The sequence below is a fragment of the Schistocerca americana genome, chromosome 11 (genome assembly GCF_021461395.2).
Source record: "Schistocerca americana isolate TAMUIC-IGC-003095 chromosome 11, iqSchAmer2.1, whole genome shotgun sequence".
Lineage (NCBI taxonomy): Eukaryota > Metazoa > Arthropoda > Insecta > Orthoptera > Acrididae > Schistocerca > Schistocerca americana.
In genome coordinates, this window is record NC_060129.1 from 158,532,233 (window position 1) to 158,552,435 (window position 20,203).

General features: G+C 43.5%; 1 protein-coding gene across 1 annotated transcript in view; it reads right to left on the minus strand.

Annotated features, from left to right (window-relative positions):
• Nucleotides 1-9,634: 9,634 nt before the first annotated feature.
• Nucleotides 9,635-20,203, minus strand: part of LOC124553590 (BTB and MATH domain-containing protein 43-like) — a 415,112-nt gene continuing 404,543 nt past the window's right edge. Inside the window, exon 4 of the mRNA XM_047127444.1 lies at nt 9,635-10,359. Within this exon, the coding sequence (XP_046983400.1) occupies nt 10,296-10,359 (64 nt within the window). The 3' untranslated portion in view covers nt 9,635-10,295. The remainder of the gene's footprint in view (nt 10,360-20,203) is intronic.

A 20,203-nucleotide genomic window follows, 5' to 3' on the forward strand; every position in this document is an offset into this window, starting at 1 on the left:
TAACTTCCACAAATTCGCCTTGCCCAGAGGGCCCAGCTCTGTTTAAAGCTCGCCAGTTCTGATGGAATTCAGGTCTGTCGTTATGTCGGTAGTTGACATAGTTTCTTGTTTGTCGGTCATGTGGTGGAGAATTTCTCCCGGAATCGTAATTGCGTGGTGGACCGTTGCGTCTGAAGTTATTCTGTCTCCCTTGATAATAATTATTTTGGTTCCCATATTGTCTGTTTCTCTGATTGTCTCTGTGATAGTCATTACTGCGGCGAGGTGATCTTTCCCTGTAATTATTACTACTCTGCCAGCGGTTGTCATACGGGTGGTGTCTATTTTGGTCACGATTTGTGTTGTGAGAATAGCCTTGTCGCGTCCAGTTATTATTTCCTTCATCGCGGAATTGCGACGGATGTGACCTGTAATTGTTGTGTTCCTGGTTTCGCGTTCCGCGATTGTCAGTGTCAATTTCTAATTCTTGTAAAAGTCCCTGAAATGCTTCAATGTCGTCTTTGCAACGTCCTGCTAAAATAATATGTCGTAAATGTTCAGGCAATTTGAGTAAGCAAATGCGGATGAGTTCTGAGGGGCTGTATGGGTTTGAAAGATATTGATTCTTATGCAACATGTCTTCAAAATATTTGACAAGACTGGAAAATTCAGATTGTTCAAAGTGTTTCATCATCATGATGCTATGTTTTACACGGTCTTGTGTAGCTTGAGACCAATACGCTGAGAGGAAGGCATGATAAAAATCTCCTTCACTGTGACAATCGTGAATGACCGATCGCATTCTTACACCTGGTTCATTCTCTAAGTAGCCACACATAAATTCTAATCTGTGTTCCAACGACCAGTTGGGAGGGAAACAATGAGAGAATTGATGGAGCCACGCTTGTGGATGAATGTCGTTGGCAGAATTCTTAAATGTTTTGAATTTACGTGTTGTAATGAACAGCTTATAGTCAAAATCATCGTGTCGGCGAGTCGCATATCGGTCATTGTTAGGTCGTGTCGGCCGTTCCATCTCAAAATTCGGTGCACATTGCCAATTTCTTTCATAACTTCCGAAATGCCCTGTGTTATTATTTTGCGGCTTTTCCGTGTTTCTAAGTCCCTCTTCCCAAGTTGGGGCACGAGTATCCTCTGAAATACGTAATTCTTGTATTAACTGTGTCAGCTGATCTTGTACTTCCCGGATTTCTCTTTGGTGTTGCGTATTAATCTGATTCTGATTTTGTTTGAATTTCCTAATTTGTTCGCACTCTTCAGTGTCAGTGAAGGCTACAGGTCTTGTGTCATTCAGATCATCATCTACCTTTGTAGATAAGTTAGTGACCTGATCCGAAAGTTCGGCTACTTTCTCCGATAGTGAACACATTTCCTCAGTGTGTTTTTCTGAACCAAGTTTCAGAGTATCTACTGTGTCCTTTAAGTTTTCCTGAGTTTTTGCAAGTTGCGTAACCGAATCGGTAGATGCAACTGAGTCAATTTTAGCCCACAAGGTCTCATGATTTTCATGAACAATGGCTTGCAGTTCTTTTATGGCTGCTTCGTGATTCTGTAATGCATTTTCATGCCGCGAAAAAATATGTTGAAAATGCTCACAAATTTGTGTTTTTACGTCATTACAGACTTTTTGACATTTCGATTCAATGTTATGTAACTCAGTGGTTAAATCTTCACGTGTTTGTTCAAGTGTAGTGTCTAACTTTTGAAGATTTTGTTCCATTGTGTCTAACTTTTTGAGATTTTGTTCCACTGTGTCTAACTGTTGCTGTGTTTGTCTCTGGTGTTGTTCCATTGTGTCTAACTTTTTAAGATTTTGTTCCACTGTGTCTAACTTTTGAAGCTTTTGCTGTGTCTGTCCCATTTGTTGTATTAATTGTAATAACAATGCATTAGTGTCTGGAATCTGTTCCTCTACTCTTTTCGGCAGTGCATTTGCACCGGCAACATTCACATTTTGACAAGCTGAAAATGTGTCTTGACTTATTTGAGAAAACGGTGAGGATCCAAAACCTGAGTCTGCAGTATTTGCAATATTGTGTTGTGTCATTTCGGCTTCCTGAGGCGAGCTATTGCCGACCGATCGATCGATAATGCTTCCCTCTTCACTAATTGTTTCACTGTCCACGCCATTGTTTGACGCCCGCTCCATTTCCCTGTGCACAGTTACCAAATTACTACTTTGAACATTAGTAAATTCATTACTCGGCGGCGCTGATAAGCTACGCTCGTCATCACTATTATTTCTCAGTTTAGTTTGGAGCCTAGTGTTACGTTTTTCACACGCCATTATTGTCACAGTATTTCACACGACAACACAGAAAAACACAATTTGAAGATCAAAAATAAGAGAACACATTAACATAGCACTGAAAATAATATCTAGTTAATTGCAAGCGCAGCTGCGAAATACTTGGTGCAAATCTACATGCATGCCACAACTGTTTTACTATACAACAATGAAAGACTGCAACTACAAAGAAGATTCTCTCTACAATTACGCGTTAGCAATAAACAAAAGCTACACTAAATACACAAACTACAAGAAAAAATCAGAAGATTCCAGTGAGGTATCCTAGGCTAAGGGTCGACATATGAAACGTCCCCTTTGAACAATTTTTACAAGACTGACCTTAACCTGACACTGTAACCTCCCCACCGTAATTTTAAAAGGAATGAAAATGACAATACTCAATACAAATGGGAGCCGAGTGTAACCTCCCCACAAAAATTTGAAAGAAAGAAACACGACAATATTTAATTATGAATGCTAATGAACATTGCTAATTGTAACCTCGCCCACAATGAGAGGTATTGAAAATGGCAACAAAAATGTGAAATACGCAATCTGACTCAAATATAAATCCTTCAAAATTAAAGTCCATTCAGTGACAAGAAATTTCAATTAAACCGAAATATCGGTCTTTGGCCCTGTGTAAAACAATCAGAATTAAAGTCTTACCTCAGAATAAATAGATGTCACATATCTGCTCTTGTTGTTGCGCACCGCTTGGAGGAACTGCATTGCAAATAATAATATTCTCTTTTTTTTTTGTGATTTTAGTGGAATTTTTCTTCAAAAGAAGTGGAATGAAATGGGAAGTGCAACGAAATCTTGAGTTCAATAAAAAATTAAATTCTTGAGAAAATGCTTTTGAAATAAAAAATTATTATTGGGAGACTTGTTGGAGAATAATTACAATAAATAAAATTTTTCATTATCTAATGATTATATTAATTAACAGTATACCTTATTCCTCATCTTGACCAGTGTTGCCGACCGCCTACATCACACAACCGCACTGGGCTGCTACTACTGACCGACCGCTCTGCATGACGAACTGCACAGCCCTACAGCTACTAAAAAACAGACTCGCAACGACTACTGACAGCCTCGCAACGACAGACTACTGACTGAGAACCGCTCGCAACACTCGCGCGGTCAAGCGCATACTCTCTGGTCACAGATGCTACAATGCCTCGCCATCGCTGCTGCGTTACATACGTGTTTCAACACACAATATTTTGTTAGCGCAACGCAATCTGACTTTCAAAATTCCCTACAAAAGAATGGCCCTGACTAACATTAAACTATACCTTTCACAAATCACTTACCTCACAAAATCTTCGCTGCTCAAGCTACTGCAATACAGCGAGCGCCACTACTGCCAGCTAAATAAAAGATTCAAACTACTGAAGGCACTAACTACTGATAGGGATAGTTAGCAAATGAAAGATATTAATAGAGAACAAACAATGTATTTACCTTGATATCATCATATATAAATATACCAGTTCATGAAAAATTACAAAACTCCGCCATCTCTCTCCACACATCCACCACTGCTGGCGGCTCACCTCCAACTGCGCAACGCTACGCGCTGTTCACAGCCAGCTGCCGCTGCCCAACACTACAATGGCAGACAACAATGCAAACTAGCCACAGACTGCACACAGCACAGCCAGTGATTTTCATATTGAGCACTACGTAACGTTGCCAATAAGAAAACATAAACAGCCTACTTACATAGAGAAAACATAAACAGCCTACTTACAGTAATAAATCCATACCCACCAATAATTGTTAATGTCTCCTCTCCATATTAGGAAAACACCGATAAGTTGGCTGTACCAAGGACAGTTGCATTGCAGAGACGATACTCGTAAAAATTATGAATCTCGTAATAAGGACTAGCAAAACCTGTCAAGGTTTAATATGTAAACATAAGTAGAGAAAAACGGTTTCCGAAATTTTCGCCTTCTGAATGTTGTGTCCGGTGTAAACGTCGTATCTTTCGTACCGTTCACCTTGACAGCTCAGTAAATAGGCTACGTGGAAAATCGCAGCAAATACTGAATTCTGGTCGACGTCTGCGTGGTACCTTAGGTCATTGCCCATATGTTTTAGGTACATATAGAGATACAAAATGAAATTAATATCACCGTATTGAACAGTCTCTCGTTCATCACTACTGAATCACAGACGATATTACGCATGGTGGTAGGATCGATGTGACCAAATCAGTTAAAAGTTTTGTTTCGTTTTCAATGCTTTGGCAATCGACCAGCGGTGCACAGTCTCTGCTATCAGTAATACCGATTCCGTAGGGTCTCATGTGTTGCCCCATAACAGCGTGACTGACACTCATGTCACGACGTTTACACATTTACTACTTTACTAGAGGACTTTTTGTATTATACATCTATTTTCTTAGCGCCTTTGTCAAACGTATCATACTTATTGTCTGCTGAATTTTAAAGTTACTGATCGCTACCAACGCAACCGTCACTTTGCCTTTGTTAGCACTTTCCACCAAAGGTTAGGTGTACTTGACTCCTGAGCATTTGACCAACATTCTGTCACGCATTGTCTGGCATATACAGGGTGCGGAACCACAATTTGACCAAAGGCCAAAGCATCAAATGAAGGAATGTAGAGGTCGCAGTTGAGTATTTAAGGCGCTATGCCAGCATGAACCGTGGTCAGTTGGAACATTTGCTCCACATAATTTTGTTAATTAACTGGTGGCTTAGTTTTCCTTCCTTTTGGCCCTTTTAAGGCGTATTGAAAAATGAAACATGGACATGTTATTTCTTCATTTCTGAAACAATGATGTCTAGCGTGCATCAGCTAAATCTGATACAGGTGAAAGTGATAATTTAAATTTACCTTTTTCTCATTGCGACGATTGGTTAGTCCAAATATTGTGTTTACATATACATTTTCTGTAAATTACCAGTCATTTGAGTGAAGACATTCGTATGTCAGATTTCAATTACGTTCCTGTAGCCCAGAAAATATGCAGCTACGACCCTTAGTGGCCATACACAAAATACTATGTCTCATGCTATCTTTCCCCCTGCACTTTTTCCGCGCCCAGTATAACGGTGCTGGATAACAAACCTGTCTCAACCAGCCCTGTTCAAATAATTCACTTTTTACGCACGCTACACACAGCTCACTGAATGACTCCCAGCCCATTCGTCCGCCTATATTCCGCCACGATACTGGAAAGCCAGCGCGCGAGCCTCAAAATCATGAACGCAGCATCAGATTCTCATAGTGACACTGTACTGATTGTGAGCAACCTCAGACATTAATCGGAAATGCAGATCATAGTAATGTAGAAGCTGAGTTTATCTTTCCGTTTGTTCTCCGTCTCCTGCAGACCAGAGAGCTCTGTCGCTGCATCAGCGGTCGATTACTGGTGTTGGCGCCACGGAACGATGGCAGTTAAGTTGTGATTCTATTAAAGGAATAAAAACAGAAAGAAGTAAAGAACGCGGCATCTAGCAGTCAAGCAGCACGTTTCTGGTAGTTTAATGCGATGACAAATTTAAACGATAAATTACGTAGTTGGACTGAGTTAACGGCTATTACGTAAACCCAGATTTAAAGCTACGCACTGCAGAGACAAACTCACTAAAGTTATCGTCGTTGGCACATTTTATTTAACACACAATTGAATCAGACCACTTCTTATTAACTACACTTAACTATGCCTGTAATTCATGGCGAAGCTGACCATTACTGTTACTATTCTGGTATTTTTCTTAGGTAAAGACTGGGCAAAATGCTCACACGATATAGCAGTCTTACGTCTGTCATGTAATTGTCCAGGAAGCAACTGCTCCAGTCCGAGACATTCCTGTTGCGACTAACCGTATAAACTGAATACTCAGTAAACGGCGAGCCGAATTACTTACTGCATTATGTGCATGAATGCTGCAATTTTCTCGGCAACAACGATAAACAAGCACGAAAGAGAAAGATTTAGCTACAGATGTCTGCCATCATAGGGTTGTCGTGACAGCTAAGTCATTAATGAAATCTTGCGAGGTGCCGAGTGGAGAAGAGTTTGTACCTCTCTAATTATGACGAATTTTGTATGAGAACGAGACATGCACTCGACCCCCTCCTTATCTACCAGCTAATTAATTATGCGCACAATGGTAATGGAGGAAAATGATGTTGGCCCCTGCTAGTTAGTTAAATAAGGAGTGCACACTCACAATAATTTAATAAGAATAGTGATCTACTCAGAAAAAAAGAGAACTTTATCATACTAAACAACAGGAAATGCGATTCTGCATATCTCTACGACATGATATACGGATTAAATATTAGAATGAGATTTATTATACATCAGAACATAAATTCACAAGATTATCGACACAGACACTTCGTTAGAGAATAGGGTTACTGAAATATTATGAGAATAAGAGTTGGCTCGAGAACAAGAGGCTCCTACTGTCTGTGAGGCAATAGACTGACGATAATGACTGGAGGTCCTAATGAATCAAATATTAATCTCCCGACTATACAGCAGTATCGCAATTAGCAGTGAGAGGGGATCACATGGAGAAACAAACAAGGTGGACTTGTAACAATGTGAGCATGCTTGCTGCTGAGTGATTCAGTATTGATAAGTACCTACAATGCTGGAGCCGCACAATGCTGTACCGGTACTGAAATCTGCAGCACGCCGTCGGCAGGCAGCGTCCTGGTGATGTAGGGGCCGACTTGTGCCGTGCAGCAGCTCAGTGGCAACCCCTGGCAGCGAAGGCTGTCTGAGAATTCTAAGCAAGAGCGAAGCCAGCATTGCTGAACTCTCTACTCTCCTCGGAAACTGCTGATTACAAAATCCCCCCACACTGTCTCGGAACGTCATTCGCGCCAATAACGGCCGTTCCCTGCAATTCCGAGCAGGGCTTTATGACGTCAACCAGCCTCAGTTTAAGTTGACCAGTCGTGCCTCTGCTGTTCAGCTGAGGGCACTGAACTTGCCGTTTCACTGGCTACGAAAACAACCTGCCTAGACCGCGGGCCATCTGGCGCCAGACAGTCGCACCCAGACTTGTGGACACCAGTATTGTCAGAATGAAGAGGAGAATGCAGTCAGTCGGTGCCAGGAATCTCCGTTCCGGACGCGCCGGAATGCTAAACACATAAACTGCGGCGACAGTCAGATGTCTCGCAGGTCGTTCCACCAGGGGCTTAAGCCTATTGTACGAACCCCTCAGATTCAGGGAAGTGCAGTCCCCAACCGGAAATGCCATGTGCCACGTCCTCCGATGGTTGGCTCGCACAAGCCACCCAGGGAAGTAACCCAACACGTATAGGAATCAAGTGAACATTATTTTTTGAGCACTCAGTACAAATACTCTCACTACAATAACCTTATTCGGTCTGTTACTACCGTACAATGACATAGAACACTAATAAAATTGATTAAAATGAGAGGAGACACGCAAAAGAGGGCATAGAACCTCTCATTCTCCCCCCCCCCCCCCAGTCAATTTAGATTATTTTTGGTAGTGGATGACTCACTTGACAAATGTAGTGCGTCAATCACTCAGAAAGAATCGCTCCAAACAGTTTCCAAAATGTCACAACGAACTGGCAGATTACATTGGAAATTGATGATAAAATGAAAGGTGGAATGTTTCTTATGGCTTCGCCAACATCTTACTCACATTGACGAATAACTCACACGCAACACAAATTCACCCTCAGGGAGCCCACTGTCATACATGGACATACTCACACAGTCATACAAATGTTGAACACATGCCAGAAGGCTAAGTTCGAAGGTGCAGTAAAATGTTGACCTAATGGACCTGCAAGCTTCTCATTAAAGTAACATTTGAAGATTAGCTCCTGGTGCCCAACTCAAACACACACATACTTCTGCATGAAGCCAAAAAGACAAACAATATCTCTATGCTTCGCGGTTGAGACGTTTAACCACTCTCACAGAAAGGATGATAAATATTTTACAGTGATCGATTGGCTGATGGTCCATTCACCATTAACCAGAATTGTAACCACAGATATTCCGCTCACATAGACAAACAAAAATACTCTCGTGTAACAGTAGCATATTATTGTGTATAACATTTTGTAACTATTGAAATTTGTACACATAGTGACAATTGACAGGCATCAACATAAGTGAGATAGAGAGATATAGTGTACATAAAAAGACAGAAATTTCGTAAGTGTAGCTGTGTGATCGAAGATTATGTAACATAGTGTGCATCACCAAACAAAATGGTTCCAAACTGACATGATGATAGGGAACCAGGATATCTTTAACATGAACATGTACATATAAAAAAAGAAGACTGAAAGCTATAAAGCAGAAAAATATACATGTATTTGACATTGAATTTCCAATCTCTAGTGTCTGAAATAAAGTTTGGGGGGCAAAAAAAAAAAAACAAAAAAAACAACGTTTTCACTAAAAGCACGAATGTTACTGTGTTCACGCAGTTGTCTGAGCAAGAAAAGAAAAAAAAAAGAAAACAGTTGACCGTAACGTCCTTCGCATGCTAACGTCACACAACGAATCACTCAACACACGAATACTGCGACACTCGTGTGTGGAGCGGGATGGTGGTTCCTGGCGTGGAGAAAGCGGCGCCAGCTGGAAGCAGTGCGACTGGTGGTGTGGGCCACCAATCTAATGTTTCTGGGAGCCAGGCGCGGCACCCGGAAGTTGCTCCAGTCATCCTCCACTCTCTGTAGCGGCACTGTCCATCAACAAGAATCTCGTGGGGTGGTACGACAGCCTATTGTTGATGTGCAGCACAGTGCGGTACGGTGGCAAGCACACGTACGGGCTCTGATTGTATTGAGGACCGCAAGAATCGGGACAGAGCCGTAGGACAGGTAGTTGGACGTCCTAAGACAGTACACTTGGTCTTATCTAGAACGAAAAATTGCAATACGGGATTCTACTCTCAGAGTGACTGCAACACTCGTGGATTCATCTGATGGAGGATGAAACCAGGATAGCAGATCGATCAACGTGGCTGATTGCTCGGAACTGCTATCTGTAGGAGAGAACATAGTCACGACAAACTGCAGTCCATCAATACCCGGCACAGAACTGCTTTGGGCGTGCAGTCCGGCCTATTATTGTGATTTATGCGAATTCGTGCAGGAACTGTAAACGGCGTCCGTCATAAGCGCGCCTCACTAGATCTCTGCGACTCTTCGTGCTGCCACTGTCAGAGTACGCCCTCGTCGTCTGGCACCTCTCCTGCAGTGGAGTCCCCTTATCTAGTGGAGTCCCCATTTCTAGTGGAGTCCCCATTTCTGCGTCACCGCTGAGCGGTGCCGTGCTGTCTCCTCGGCCAGCCGCCAACGGGGTCGCCCGTCCCGGTGGGATCCCGGGGTTGTGTCCGCCTTCAGCTGACCGGAGGCTGTCGGCCAGGTGGGCCGCCGCCTCGCTCAGCAGGTGGGCGGCACTCGCCTCTGAGCCGTCGCGGAGGGGCGGGGCGGGGCGTGGCTGACAGCCGCCTCGCTCAGGCGTCTCCCAGCCGCTCGGCCTCCATTTACTCCGCACCGACCACCGTGTAGCGTCAGTTCTCGTCCAGCAGTCACTCGCTGTTCGCAGTACCTACACAATACTTAAGACCTTTTATAAAGACTGCCTCCTCAAAACTTTTTACTAAAACAGCATTCAGAATTTGTAAAGATCGTATTTTGTACATTCCATAAAACAAATTAATAGAGGCGAATATTTACATGAATAGAACTGTTACACTAATACAACACAAAATTCTTATACTCTGCTGAGAGACTTTATAATTAATCCTTATTGTAAAGAATAGTGACTTAACCTATGGGCCCATTGTTAATACCAGGGTACGACTCATTGAGATACAGAGAGGCTCAAGTACTCCACCCGTAACTCTAAAATACTGTACGTAATCCCACCTATGACATACCCGTCACTGGAGCATGCTCACAACTCCTGCTGACTCTTCAACTTCACCAATTACGCTATCTACAGGCGCCACTGCACGTCCCTCGCCGTTCTGGATCCCAGAGGCCTCGATGGATCCCTGAAACTGCTCAAGACATGGCGGACGCACACAAATAAACAATGAACACATATTAGACGAGATATAATTAGCTGCAATCGCCTTAGTAATGGAAATTAATAAAAATACTGTATGCAACTTATCGGCTACACCCGTTTACCATACGTACTCCCCCGTCCTGCCCCGCTGAGACAACTCGGTGGATGTTGCTGTCTCTGGCGTGGCCGATCGCTGAGTCGGTCGCTACTCATCTGAGATGGAACTGGATGTACACAAACTTACGGTGGAATTTTACACACACAGAAAAAAAATAAAAAATAATAATAATAACACGGCAGACTTGGCAAGTTACAATGCAAGGACTCTACCTCTGTACACAATTTCTTGTAAATATCATACTTTTAGACTTGTCGTGTGTGCTAGGTCTCACACCGAGACACCAGTTACCGGACTTGTTGAGGAATTCCATACCTTCGGCATTACACCGCTCACACGGTAAATCCCGACGACCGCTGACGCTCAGAGACGTGACGTACCACCGTACGAGAAACTCGCCACACTCCAGAAAAGTTGCGCTTAGCTGCAGCGGCGTGGGCGGGCACAGTGGCCACCTTTGTACATATCCGCCTCCAAACCCCAAGAGTATGGAGCAACGCGCTGTGGCGTGCCCAACACGCCAACGAAGAGGAAAGCCACACTGAAAGTAGGTGCAGCACCGCAGTTGTGTGCCCACGACAGCAGTGACGAATACCGCGCAAACAAACAAGTGGTGCAGCGCTGTGAGGCGTGCCCGGAACACTGTCGGTATGCACCCAGTAGCTCTTCCTCAACAAAGACTCAGTAATTGGTACGGTGTAAAGACAAAACACACGGGAAGGTGCACTCTGTGTTACCAATGACTCGGAAGAGTGGTGGCTCCCGCATGACATGGAAAGTACAGAAAAGTGAGTTAGACCGACCCTTCGTTTTCGGAGTTAACAAAGAATGCGGAAGGTCCACATGTCGCCTCGTAGCCCCTACAAGTTACACATGTACATGTTAAAGAATATAAATAAAAACAAAGTACCACACTTAATGTCTAATACGTACACAACAGAAAGATGTCTATTTTACAAATGTTTCCCTTTTGTTTCACACACAGGCAACACTTTTTTTCTGTACAAAAACTACGTTCTTGCGCTCCTCACATTTCAACATATGTAAACGGCTCTGTCCGAGTATTTGTGCGGATTTTCCACCCCGTCCAAACCGCACGGTCCTGGCTTCAAGCTCGCCCTCCATTTCTGTTTCGGTGATTGGAACTCGCGTTAGGACCACGTATTTCGACTCACTCGTCCCGCTCTCCATGTGAATCTCTGCGCCTCCAGCTCGTGTCGTACTGGCGGGTATCGTTTTGTCTCTGCAAGTTACTCTGCCGCCCCAATTTTGTCTCTTATAGTCCTGGCTCCCTCATGTTCCACCACGCTGATGGATGTTGTTATTGCGCGGTGCTCCACGAAAGTCGCCATTGTAATACTTATTTTGCCCTTTCCTTCCATCATGCGCTGCTTCTTTTTAGAAAATTAACTCCAACTCGCGCAGAAGGCTTTTCAATGTTTCGATATTCGCTCCGTACTTTCCTACAAGCGCTAGCTGGTAGTTGCTCCGCAGTTTCGCGAAACAGAACTTGATTATTTCACCATCTCTATGTGGCACATCAAGAAACTGATTCTTTCTAATTAAAGCCTCGAAGAGGCCTGACGCCTGCGGATATGACTCGGTGAATTCTGGGTACATTCGGCATGTACCTGCAACACTACGCATTTTCTCAGCTGCCGTGCCCTCGATGTGCCCGCAGATAAATTCTAATTTTGTTGTCAATGGCCAAGATATTAGTAGCGTGTTAGAAAATTGTGACAGCAAAATTTTTGGGTGAAGTGAGCCTCCATTTTCCCGGAAATTTTGGAATTTGAGGGCCGATAAAATGTGTTTGTAATCATAGTCTGGTACATCTAGCACATTTCTATTGCGTGTAGTATCACACAGTAGTTGTGGCGGCCGGGCTGCAGTTTTGCAGCCGTGCGCTCCCTGGGCTGCAGAGCGCGCTTCGTACTCGACTGCGTCGCGCCGAGCCGGCCGCCGCCTCTGCACGCTGTGTACCAATTTGTACTCGGCGTTCCCGGCGCGCCACATCTTTTTCTACGCTTCCACACCTTTGGGTGGTACCCGCAACGCGTTCTTCAACGCTTTCCATTCTTTGCGTTGTGCTCGCAAGTGCTCCCTTCCACTGGGCTTTCATTGCATCGATTCCTATTGCATTCATGTGTCCAATTCGCCTAGCGATTCTTGCACGGTTATTTGCGGTTTTGGCCAATGTTTTGGCGCCAGCTGCCTCTACCCTTACTAACTCAGCATGTCTCTTCGCTTCGGTGGCCCTTTTCTTGGCTTCGACACTCGTCTTACCGACCTCCGCTATTTCATACCACATAATCGGTACCGTTTAGTTATGCGGCTCTGTTGCAGCTGTCGCGATTTTGTATGTCGCGTGCTGGCGTTCCAGTGACGTGGCGGAATATAGGCGGATGATCGGGACTCATTCAATGACATACGCGTAGCGTACATAAAAAGAGTACAATTTAAGCAGTGCTGGTTGAGCAAGCTCTCCCACCCAGCAACGTTATACCGTGTGCGGAACAACCAAAAGTGCAGGGCAGAAAGACAGTATGAAACGTAAGAATGTGAGTGTCCTAACTAAGGGTCGCACATGCGTATTTTCGGCGCTATAGGAACGTAATTAAAATCTGACATAGGGACGTCTTTACTCAAAATGAAAGGTAATCCACAGAAAATGTACGCGTGAACACAGTCTTTCGACTAATCCGTCTTCAGGTCGAGAAAAAGGAAAACGTAGATCATGGCATACACGTTTATCATACTTAGCCGACGTACGAGACAGTACTTCTTTAGAAATGCAGACAATCACATGTCCATGTTTCATGTAGTAGTAAATGTATAAATGTCGTGACACAAGCGTCTGTTACGTTATTATGGGGCAACATTAAGAGACCCTACACCATCGGTATTAATGAAAAGAGAGACAGTGCGCCGTTGCTCAATTCCCAATGCACGGAAAATGAAACACAACTTTTAATGGCGTCGTTCGCATTGCGCCTATCATCGTGAGTAGAGGCGAAATAATTTTATGGCGTCTGTGATGTGGGAGTGACGACTCAGAGACCGGTTAATAGTGTGATATCAAGTTGTCTCTGTATCTCCATATACACCTGTCACACACTAACCTATGGAGCCAAGCTGCCCTCATTTGTCCTCCTGTCAGAGGCAACCCGTATTCTATTAATTTACCGTTTTCACTGTACTGAAATGTGGTGAATTTTGCCTCTAGTCCTCCATCAAGGTATGTAATACCCGCTGCGGGTTTGCATGTTTGTATTGAGCAATCAAGAAGGACGGTGCGACAGAGACGAGGACAACACGGAACACAATGTTCAGATGACGAAAATTTCGGAAACCGTTTTCCTCTAATCATGTGGTTACATGTTAAACGTTATTCAACTTTGCTACGGCGAACAAACGTCATAACTTTTACACGCATGGTCTGTACAATGCAGCTATCCTTTGACGAAGCGAACTTATTAGTCTTTTTGTAACATGAAGAGGAAAATTTAACAGATGGTGCAGAGTACGGATTCCTGGCAGGCGCCAGTGGAGCCGTGATGTGGTAGAGAAGACTGCATGTGAAGGGATGTTCAAAAGCCTCGTGCACGGTCACTGAACCGTACACAGCTGATTTATTAAGCGATCAGGATTACGCTCATTGTGGAAAGATGTGTGAGATGGGCACTGCTGCAAACATATTGCACCAAAAAGTATTAGGCGTTTAGGCACGGCGACAAAACCTCTCAAAGACTAAAGACCCATTCAGACCGCTGTGCACAGAGTTAGGGGCTGTCTTGTCTCCGGCCACTGTTTGCCGTAGCCCTCGCCACTAAGCGAGAGGCTGGCTGTGGCTATAAGCATATATCCAGGATCCATATCGCAATGTTGCGTGATAAGACAGAACTGGTATTGGCGGATCGATTTGCAAATACTGCCCTACGTACTGTGTAGTAGCAGTCCTACTATTTGACGTTCACAGATACGCTCCCCTACGTAAGTATATTACTGAGAAGTCGGAGATTCGAATACTAGAGAACAATTCTATCGTCACAAATGTCCCGCAGATGTGTTTGTCCCATATTGGGCAATGACTTCGAGATAGTATGTAGACGTACAATTCGCGCCGATCTGTGGTACACGCCGGCCAGTGTGGCCGTGCGGGTCTAGGCGCTTCAGTCTGGAACCGCGTGACCGCTACGGTCGCAGGTTCGAATCCTGCCTCGGGCATGGATGTGTGTGATGTCCTTAGGTGAGTTGAGTTTAAGTAGTTCTAAGTTCTAGGGGACTGATGACCTCAGATGCTAAGTCCCATAGTGCTGAGAGCCATTTGAACCATCTGTGGTACAGCGTTGTTATGTCGACTGTTGAAACACGACGAATGGCACGTTTAATAAGAGGAATTAAAAATGACAACTTTTGTTTTCGTGGTCATTCAAAAAAATTCCGGAATTGTTTTAATATATACCAAGAATGTGAAACAGACTACGGTGGAATTTCGAGATGTAAGACGCTGCAGGAATATTATTAGCATGTTGCCAACAGAGAGCACGTGATCCGTTTGACGAGGCGAACACAAAACCACAAGGAGTATAAGGTCTGCGCTCATAGCCCGGGCAGGTATCCGCCATCGGACAGATATCGGCCATTTGCACGCTTTCGTAGAGGTTTAATACCTACACTAGAAGAAAAAGTGTCTTATTAAACGGAAAGAATCACCTCTTCAGAAAATCATGGGTCTTTTTAGAGTACTTAATATATTATTCTAGTCAGAAGCAAAAAGGCCATGCTCACTCGATTTCACAGCTAGCACATGTGGCAGTGCAGAGCCGTTCGTAATGAATGAGGCGAGTGTGTGGGTGTTACGACGTCACCTTAGGGTATGAGCAACATCCGCCTGCAGTGGCCTTTAGATAATCAAGTGCTGTCCCCCCCCCCCCCCCCCTCCCCACCCAAAAGAAAAAATGCAGAGATACTCACTAACCTCTTGATAGTACGAGATAAAATAATAATAACAACTATTTCTTTTCGCGTCGCAATGAAAAACGCCATAATAACGAAAACATGTCAAGCAGTCAACTCTTACAACACAAGTAAGGCCTGAATACATTCGTCTCCGATGCTGATTTGACGGCGGTGAGTTTCCTGCTCTGCTTATGGTGCATTTGCTTGCCGACGGCCACCAACACGTGTGAAAACAGAGAGGGTATTACGAAACCTGAATATGCTTAGAACGATAATGCGGGAAAATAGTTAGCAATAAGTATAAATATTCGCTGTAATATTTTAGGCAAAATTAGTTACGTTATTTAGATTCAGGTAAAACTAGGGTACATCAGTTCCGTGGAAAGACAGGCCGCAGAGGTGGGAATGTACAGCAGAAACTTGTACCGTCACCACGGCTACCGTCTTTCCTTGGGAAGCTACACAGGATCTCCGAGACTCGCAAACGTTTCAGGCATGGTGGAAGCAGCGTCGCAGACATCGACGCTTTCTTTGGCAGCACGGCTGCAGCCGGCTGGTCCAGAAAGAGACGATGGAGAGATTCGTTCAAATCTTGATTTCTTATTCAAATGTAACACGGCAAACACGCCGAAAGCATTTGTGTCCAGAATGCCGCTGCGAGACACTTCGTTCCCAGTTGTAACAGTACTGCTTTGGCGACATTTCAAAAATTCACGTCTTTGTAATTGTTCGTTTATCTATTGCTGAAGAAACGAAAACCTCTGAACTAATCATGATGATGAGTCTACGAAATGTCTAGCTTTGGAAAGAGAACGATTATGGAAATTATTGTGGCTTATCTCAGGTAGTATCATTTCCTGGTGGCGAATACGACAGGTTGTTACTATTGCAACGAACGACGACTTTCCACGTCTGCATACGAGTTTTACCCTCTGTTTCAAAGCAATATATCATTGTCACTCCTTGTTAACAAACCGGTGGTCGAAGCTCACTTTACGTTTCTAAATACAACATCATAATTAGGAAGAAAGAAGACGATAAATATTTATAGCTCGTCCATTACTATTGCGAAAATATTGAAATGCTTTGAAATGCAAACAGAGTGCGTAATATAGCATACAAGCGTTTGCTATACACAGGTGGAAGTGTTATGAAAGCATGTCTCCACAAATGATTAGTGGATGTCGGTAGCATTTATTCCGATTGGACAGAACGTTTAACTTTGGCGAGTTTGTGTGTGGAAGGCCAAAGTCTAAATGTGGGTTTATATAGATTGAACACATTCATGTGTGCTCCACCAACGTTACTTAACGTTTAATGGTATACTCGCTTCTAACTTCGATAAATGTAAAGTTTAACTCATGGTTGTGCATTTATTATCCTTTTTCCGTTTTCATTTTCTCCATAAAACCGTTATTATTCGCAAGAAAGTTAAAACGGCCGACATTGTGTTGTCACTCCTTGTTAACAAACCGGTGGTCGAAGCTCACTTAACGTTTCTGAATACAACATCATAGTTAGGAAGAAACAAGACGATAAATATTTATAGCTCGTCCATTACTATTGCGAAAATATTGAAATTCTTTTAAATGCAAATAGAGTGCGTAATATAGCATACAAGCGTTTGCTATACACAGGTGGAAGTGTTATGAAAGCATGTCTCCACAAATGATTAGTGGATGTCGGTAGCATTTATTCCGATTGGACAGAACGTTTAACTTTGGCGAGTTTGTGTGTGGAAGGCCAAAGTCTAAATGTGGGTTTATATAGATTGAACACATTCATGTGTGCTCCACCAACGTTACTTAACGTTTAATGGTATACTCGCTTCTAACTTCGATAAATGTAAAGTTTAACTCATGGTTGTGCATTTACTATCCTTTTTCCGTTTTCATTTTCTCCATAAAACCGTTATTATTCGCAAGAAAGTTAAAACGGCCGACATTGTGGAGCGCCAGCAGCAACAATAGGTCGCTGAGGCAGCGACAAACTTCTGTGGGCTGCAGGAGACGCAGAATTAACGGAAAAATAAACTCAGCCTCTATCTTTCTACGATCTACAAGCGCGATCAAAAGTGCTCAACGTCAGTACCGTCTCACTATGCGAATCCGACGCCGGTTTTACGATTTTGTGTAACCCGTGCTGGCGTTCGGGTGGCGTCCCTTTTGGTAGTCGATCTGTGACGTGTGTGAAAAAACGCAAACGTAAGCAGTGTCGGTTGGGCGGGGTTTTGTCATCCTGCACTGTTACACATTATCACACATGACCAGGTGCTGACCGCAGTCTCAATTCTTCGATAAAATGAAAGTGCTTAAAACCGTAAAATGATGGAATGCTGTGGTAGTGTTTTTTTCCTTCAAAATACAATACGAAATCCGGCATCGGTGACCATGTTTCGGGAGTCGATATGATAGTGTTTACCTGACGAACCAAAAGCGGTAGCGGCAGATCGGTTTCTAAAAAGCACATTCGTTAGCTGTTTGTAGAACTGTTAAATAACGTTTATATTTTGTTTGACAGAATGAAAGCGATTATTAACATACTGTTACTCTTTCGAAGCGGAAACACAGAGAATCAAATATCTTATTTTTACGCTTAGCATTTCTCCTCCGTTCGACACTTATAATTTTCTGCAAAAAGATACCAGAATTTCCGTGTCCATTACTATATACAAGGTCCTTAATCGTTGAGTGACAGAATGGTGCCCGTAGACATCTTTTTCGCGCTGTTTATTCCGTTTCACCGTCTTATTCCTTATATCAAAGCTTAATACGGCAAGTCGCATGCTGCCACCTGTCGGCCAGCGACTACACTGCGTCCTCTGTAACTCCTTCCGCAGATAACTTCTTCTGCAACACGGGGCGCCATCAGAACGTCTTTCGATACCGCTGGTTGGGGTGCGAATCACGCACTTCCAAGAAATAAAATCAGAACATTCGTACATAAAAATCTTTTGTAGTCGGCAACGAGGGAGGGCTGTAGCCTATTTGTATGAAAGAAGGTAAATTGAGACAACTGTGAGCCGACAAGACCGCCACATCAGAGAAACGGGCGGCTGCGGTTCCAAATCCGCCTCCACACAGCACCAGAGAATGTCGTATAACGCAGTCAGGAGCCGTAGAATAGATTTCAGACTGTTTTCGTTCTCGAGCGAAGCGTTGCTCAGCGCTTTCAAATAAGTAGTAGTATATTAAAACATGAAATAAGCTTATATTTTTTATTTCTTTTGAAAATAATGGAAATAAGTACATTCTTTTTTTCGTCACATTCCAACATTACCTGAAACATCATTTTTTTCCTGAGAGGAAGAAATTGATTTCAATGTCTGAAACCATTGTGTTTCCTGCGAGGTGCACTTTTCAACTACTTAAAATATAACGCGGCATTATTTTTTATTTAGTTCTTCAGTAAAAAGGCACCAATCGTGGCATGGAGTAACAAGAGGCATAAGCAGTTAGGTGCGACGATGGAAGATACATTATCTGAATGGAGAAAGAGCCAAATTAAAAACCGGCGGCAGTCTTCAGAGAAAGCGGTCGCGGATCGCGTGTTGCGAGCGATCGACTGTCTGGCGGATCTTGAAACGGAAAATCTGAACTACATCGACAGCAGCGGGAGGCAAAGGCCGGGCAAGTTCTGTTACGTAGGAGGACTATCCAGAAATCTGTGGGCGGCGATATGGCACCGTGTGGACAGATTAAAATCGGCGTAACTGGTCAGTGAGTGGGACACCGTACTAGAATGCATCTTACAACTGGCAGCAGACGCGAAATGACGTCTGCCGTTTTGCGTAGAAGATCAAAATCGCAGCATTCATTCACACTATGCGGTACTTAACTCGGTTCGGCCTTTTACTAAATATTCAGTTTATACAGTAAAGTATGAATTACATGCAAAGGTAATTGTAAAATCATTCCTGTGTCGGAAAAAGAAATGCTCTGGCTGGAGGAATTGTTTCCAGGACGACTGCGTGATAGACGCAAGACTGCTATCTCGTGATAGCATTGCGCTGGTTCTTTACCTAAAAAAAAATACTAGAGTAGTAGTAGTAGTAATAGTCCACTTCGTCATGAATTAGAGGGTCAGTTATGTGTAGTTCATAAGAAATAGTGTAACTCCGTTGTGTTTAAAACTTGGCAAGTACGATAACTATAGTGACTTTGTCTGTGGAGGGCGCAACTTAAAACCTGGATTTCTGTAATTGCTGGTAACTCAATCGCATGACGAAAGTTATCATTCAAAATGGTCATCGCATTAAACTACCAGAAACGTAGTGTTTGATTCCGAGTTGCCTCATTCGTTACTTCTTTCTGTTTTCATTCCTTTAACAGAATCCCAGTTACTCCGGAGAAACTCTGAATGTTAATTGCCATCATTCCGTGGCGCCAACAGCAACAATCGACCGCTGCTGCAGCGACAGAGCTCTGTGGTCTGCGGGAGACGGAGAATTAACGGAAAGATTTAGTCGTCTTCTACATTACTATGATCTGCAATTGCGATTAATGTCCGAATGTGCTTACAACCAGTACGGTGTCACCATGCGAATCTGGTGCTGGTTTCGTGATTTTGTGGATCGCGCTGGCTTTCCAGCGACATGGCGGAATATAGGCGGACAAGATGGCTTGGTGTCATTCAGTGACATACGTGTAACGAACGTATAAAGCGAATAATTGAAACAGTGCTACTTGAGCGAGGTTTGCCATCCAGCAACGTTATACAGGGTGTGGGGAAACAGTTTGACCAAAAAAGGGGG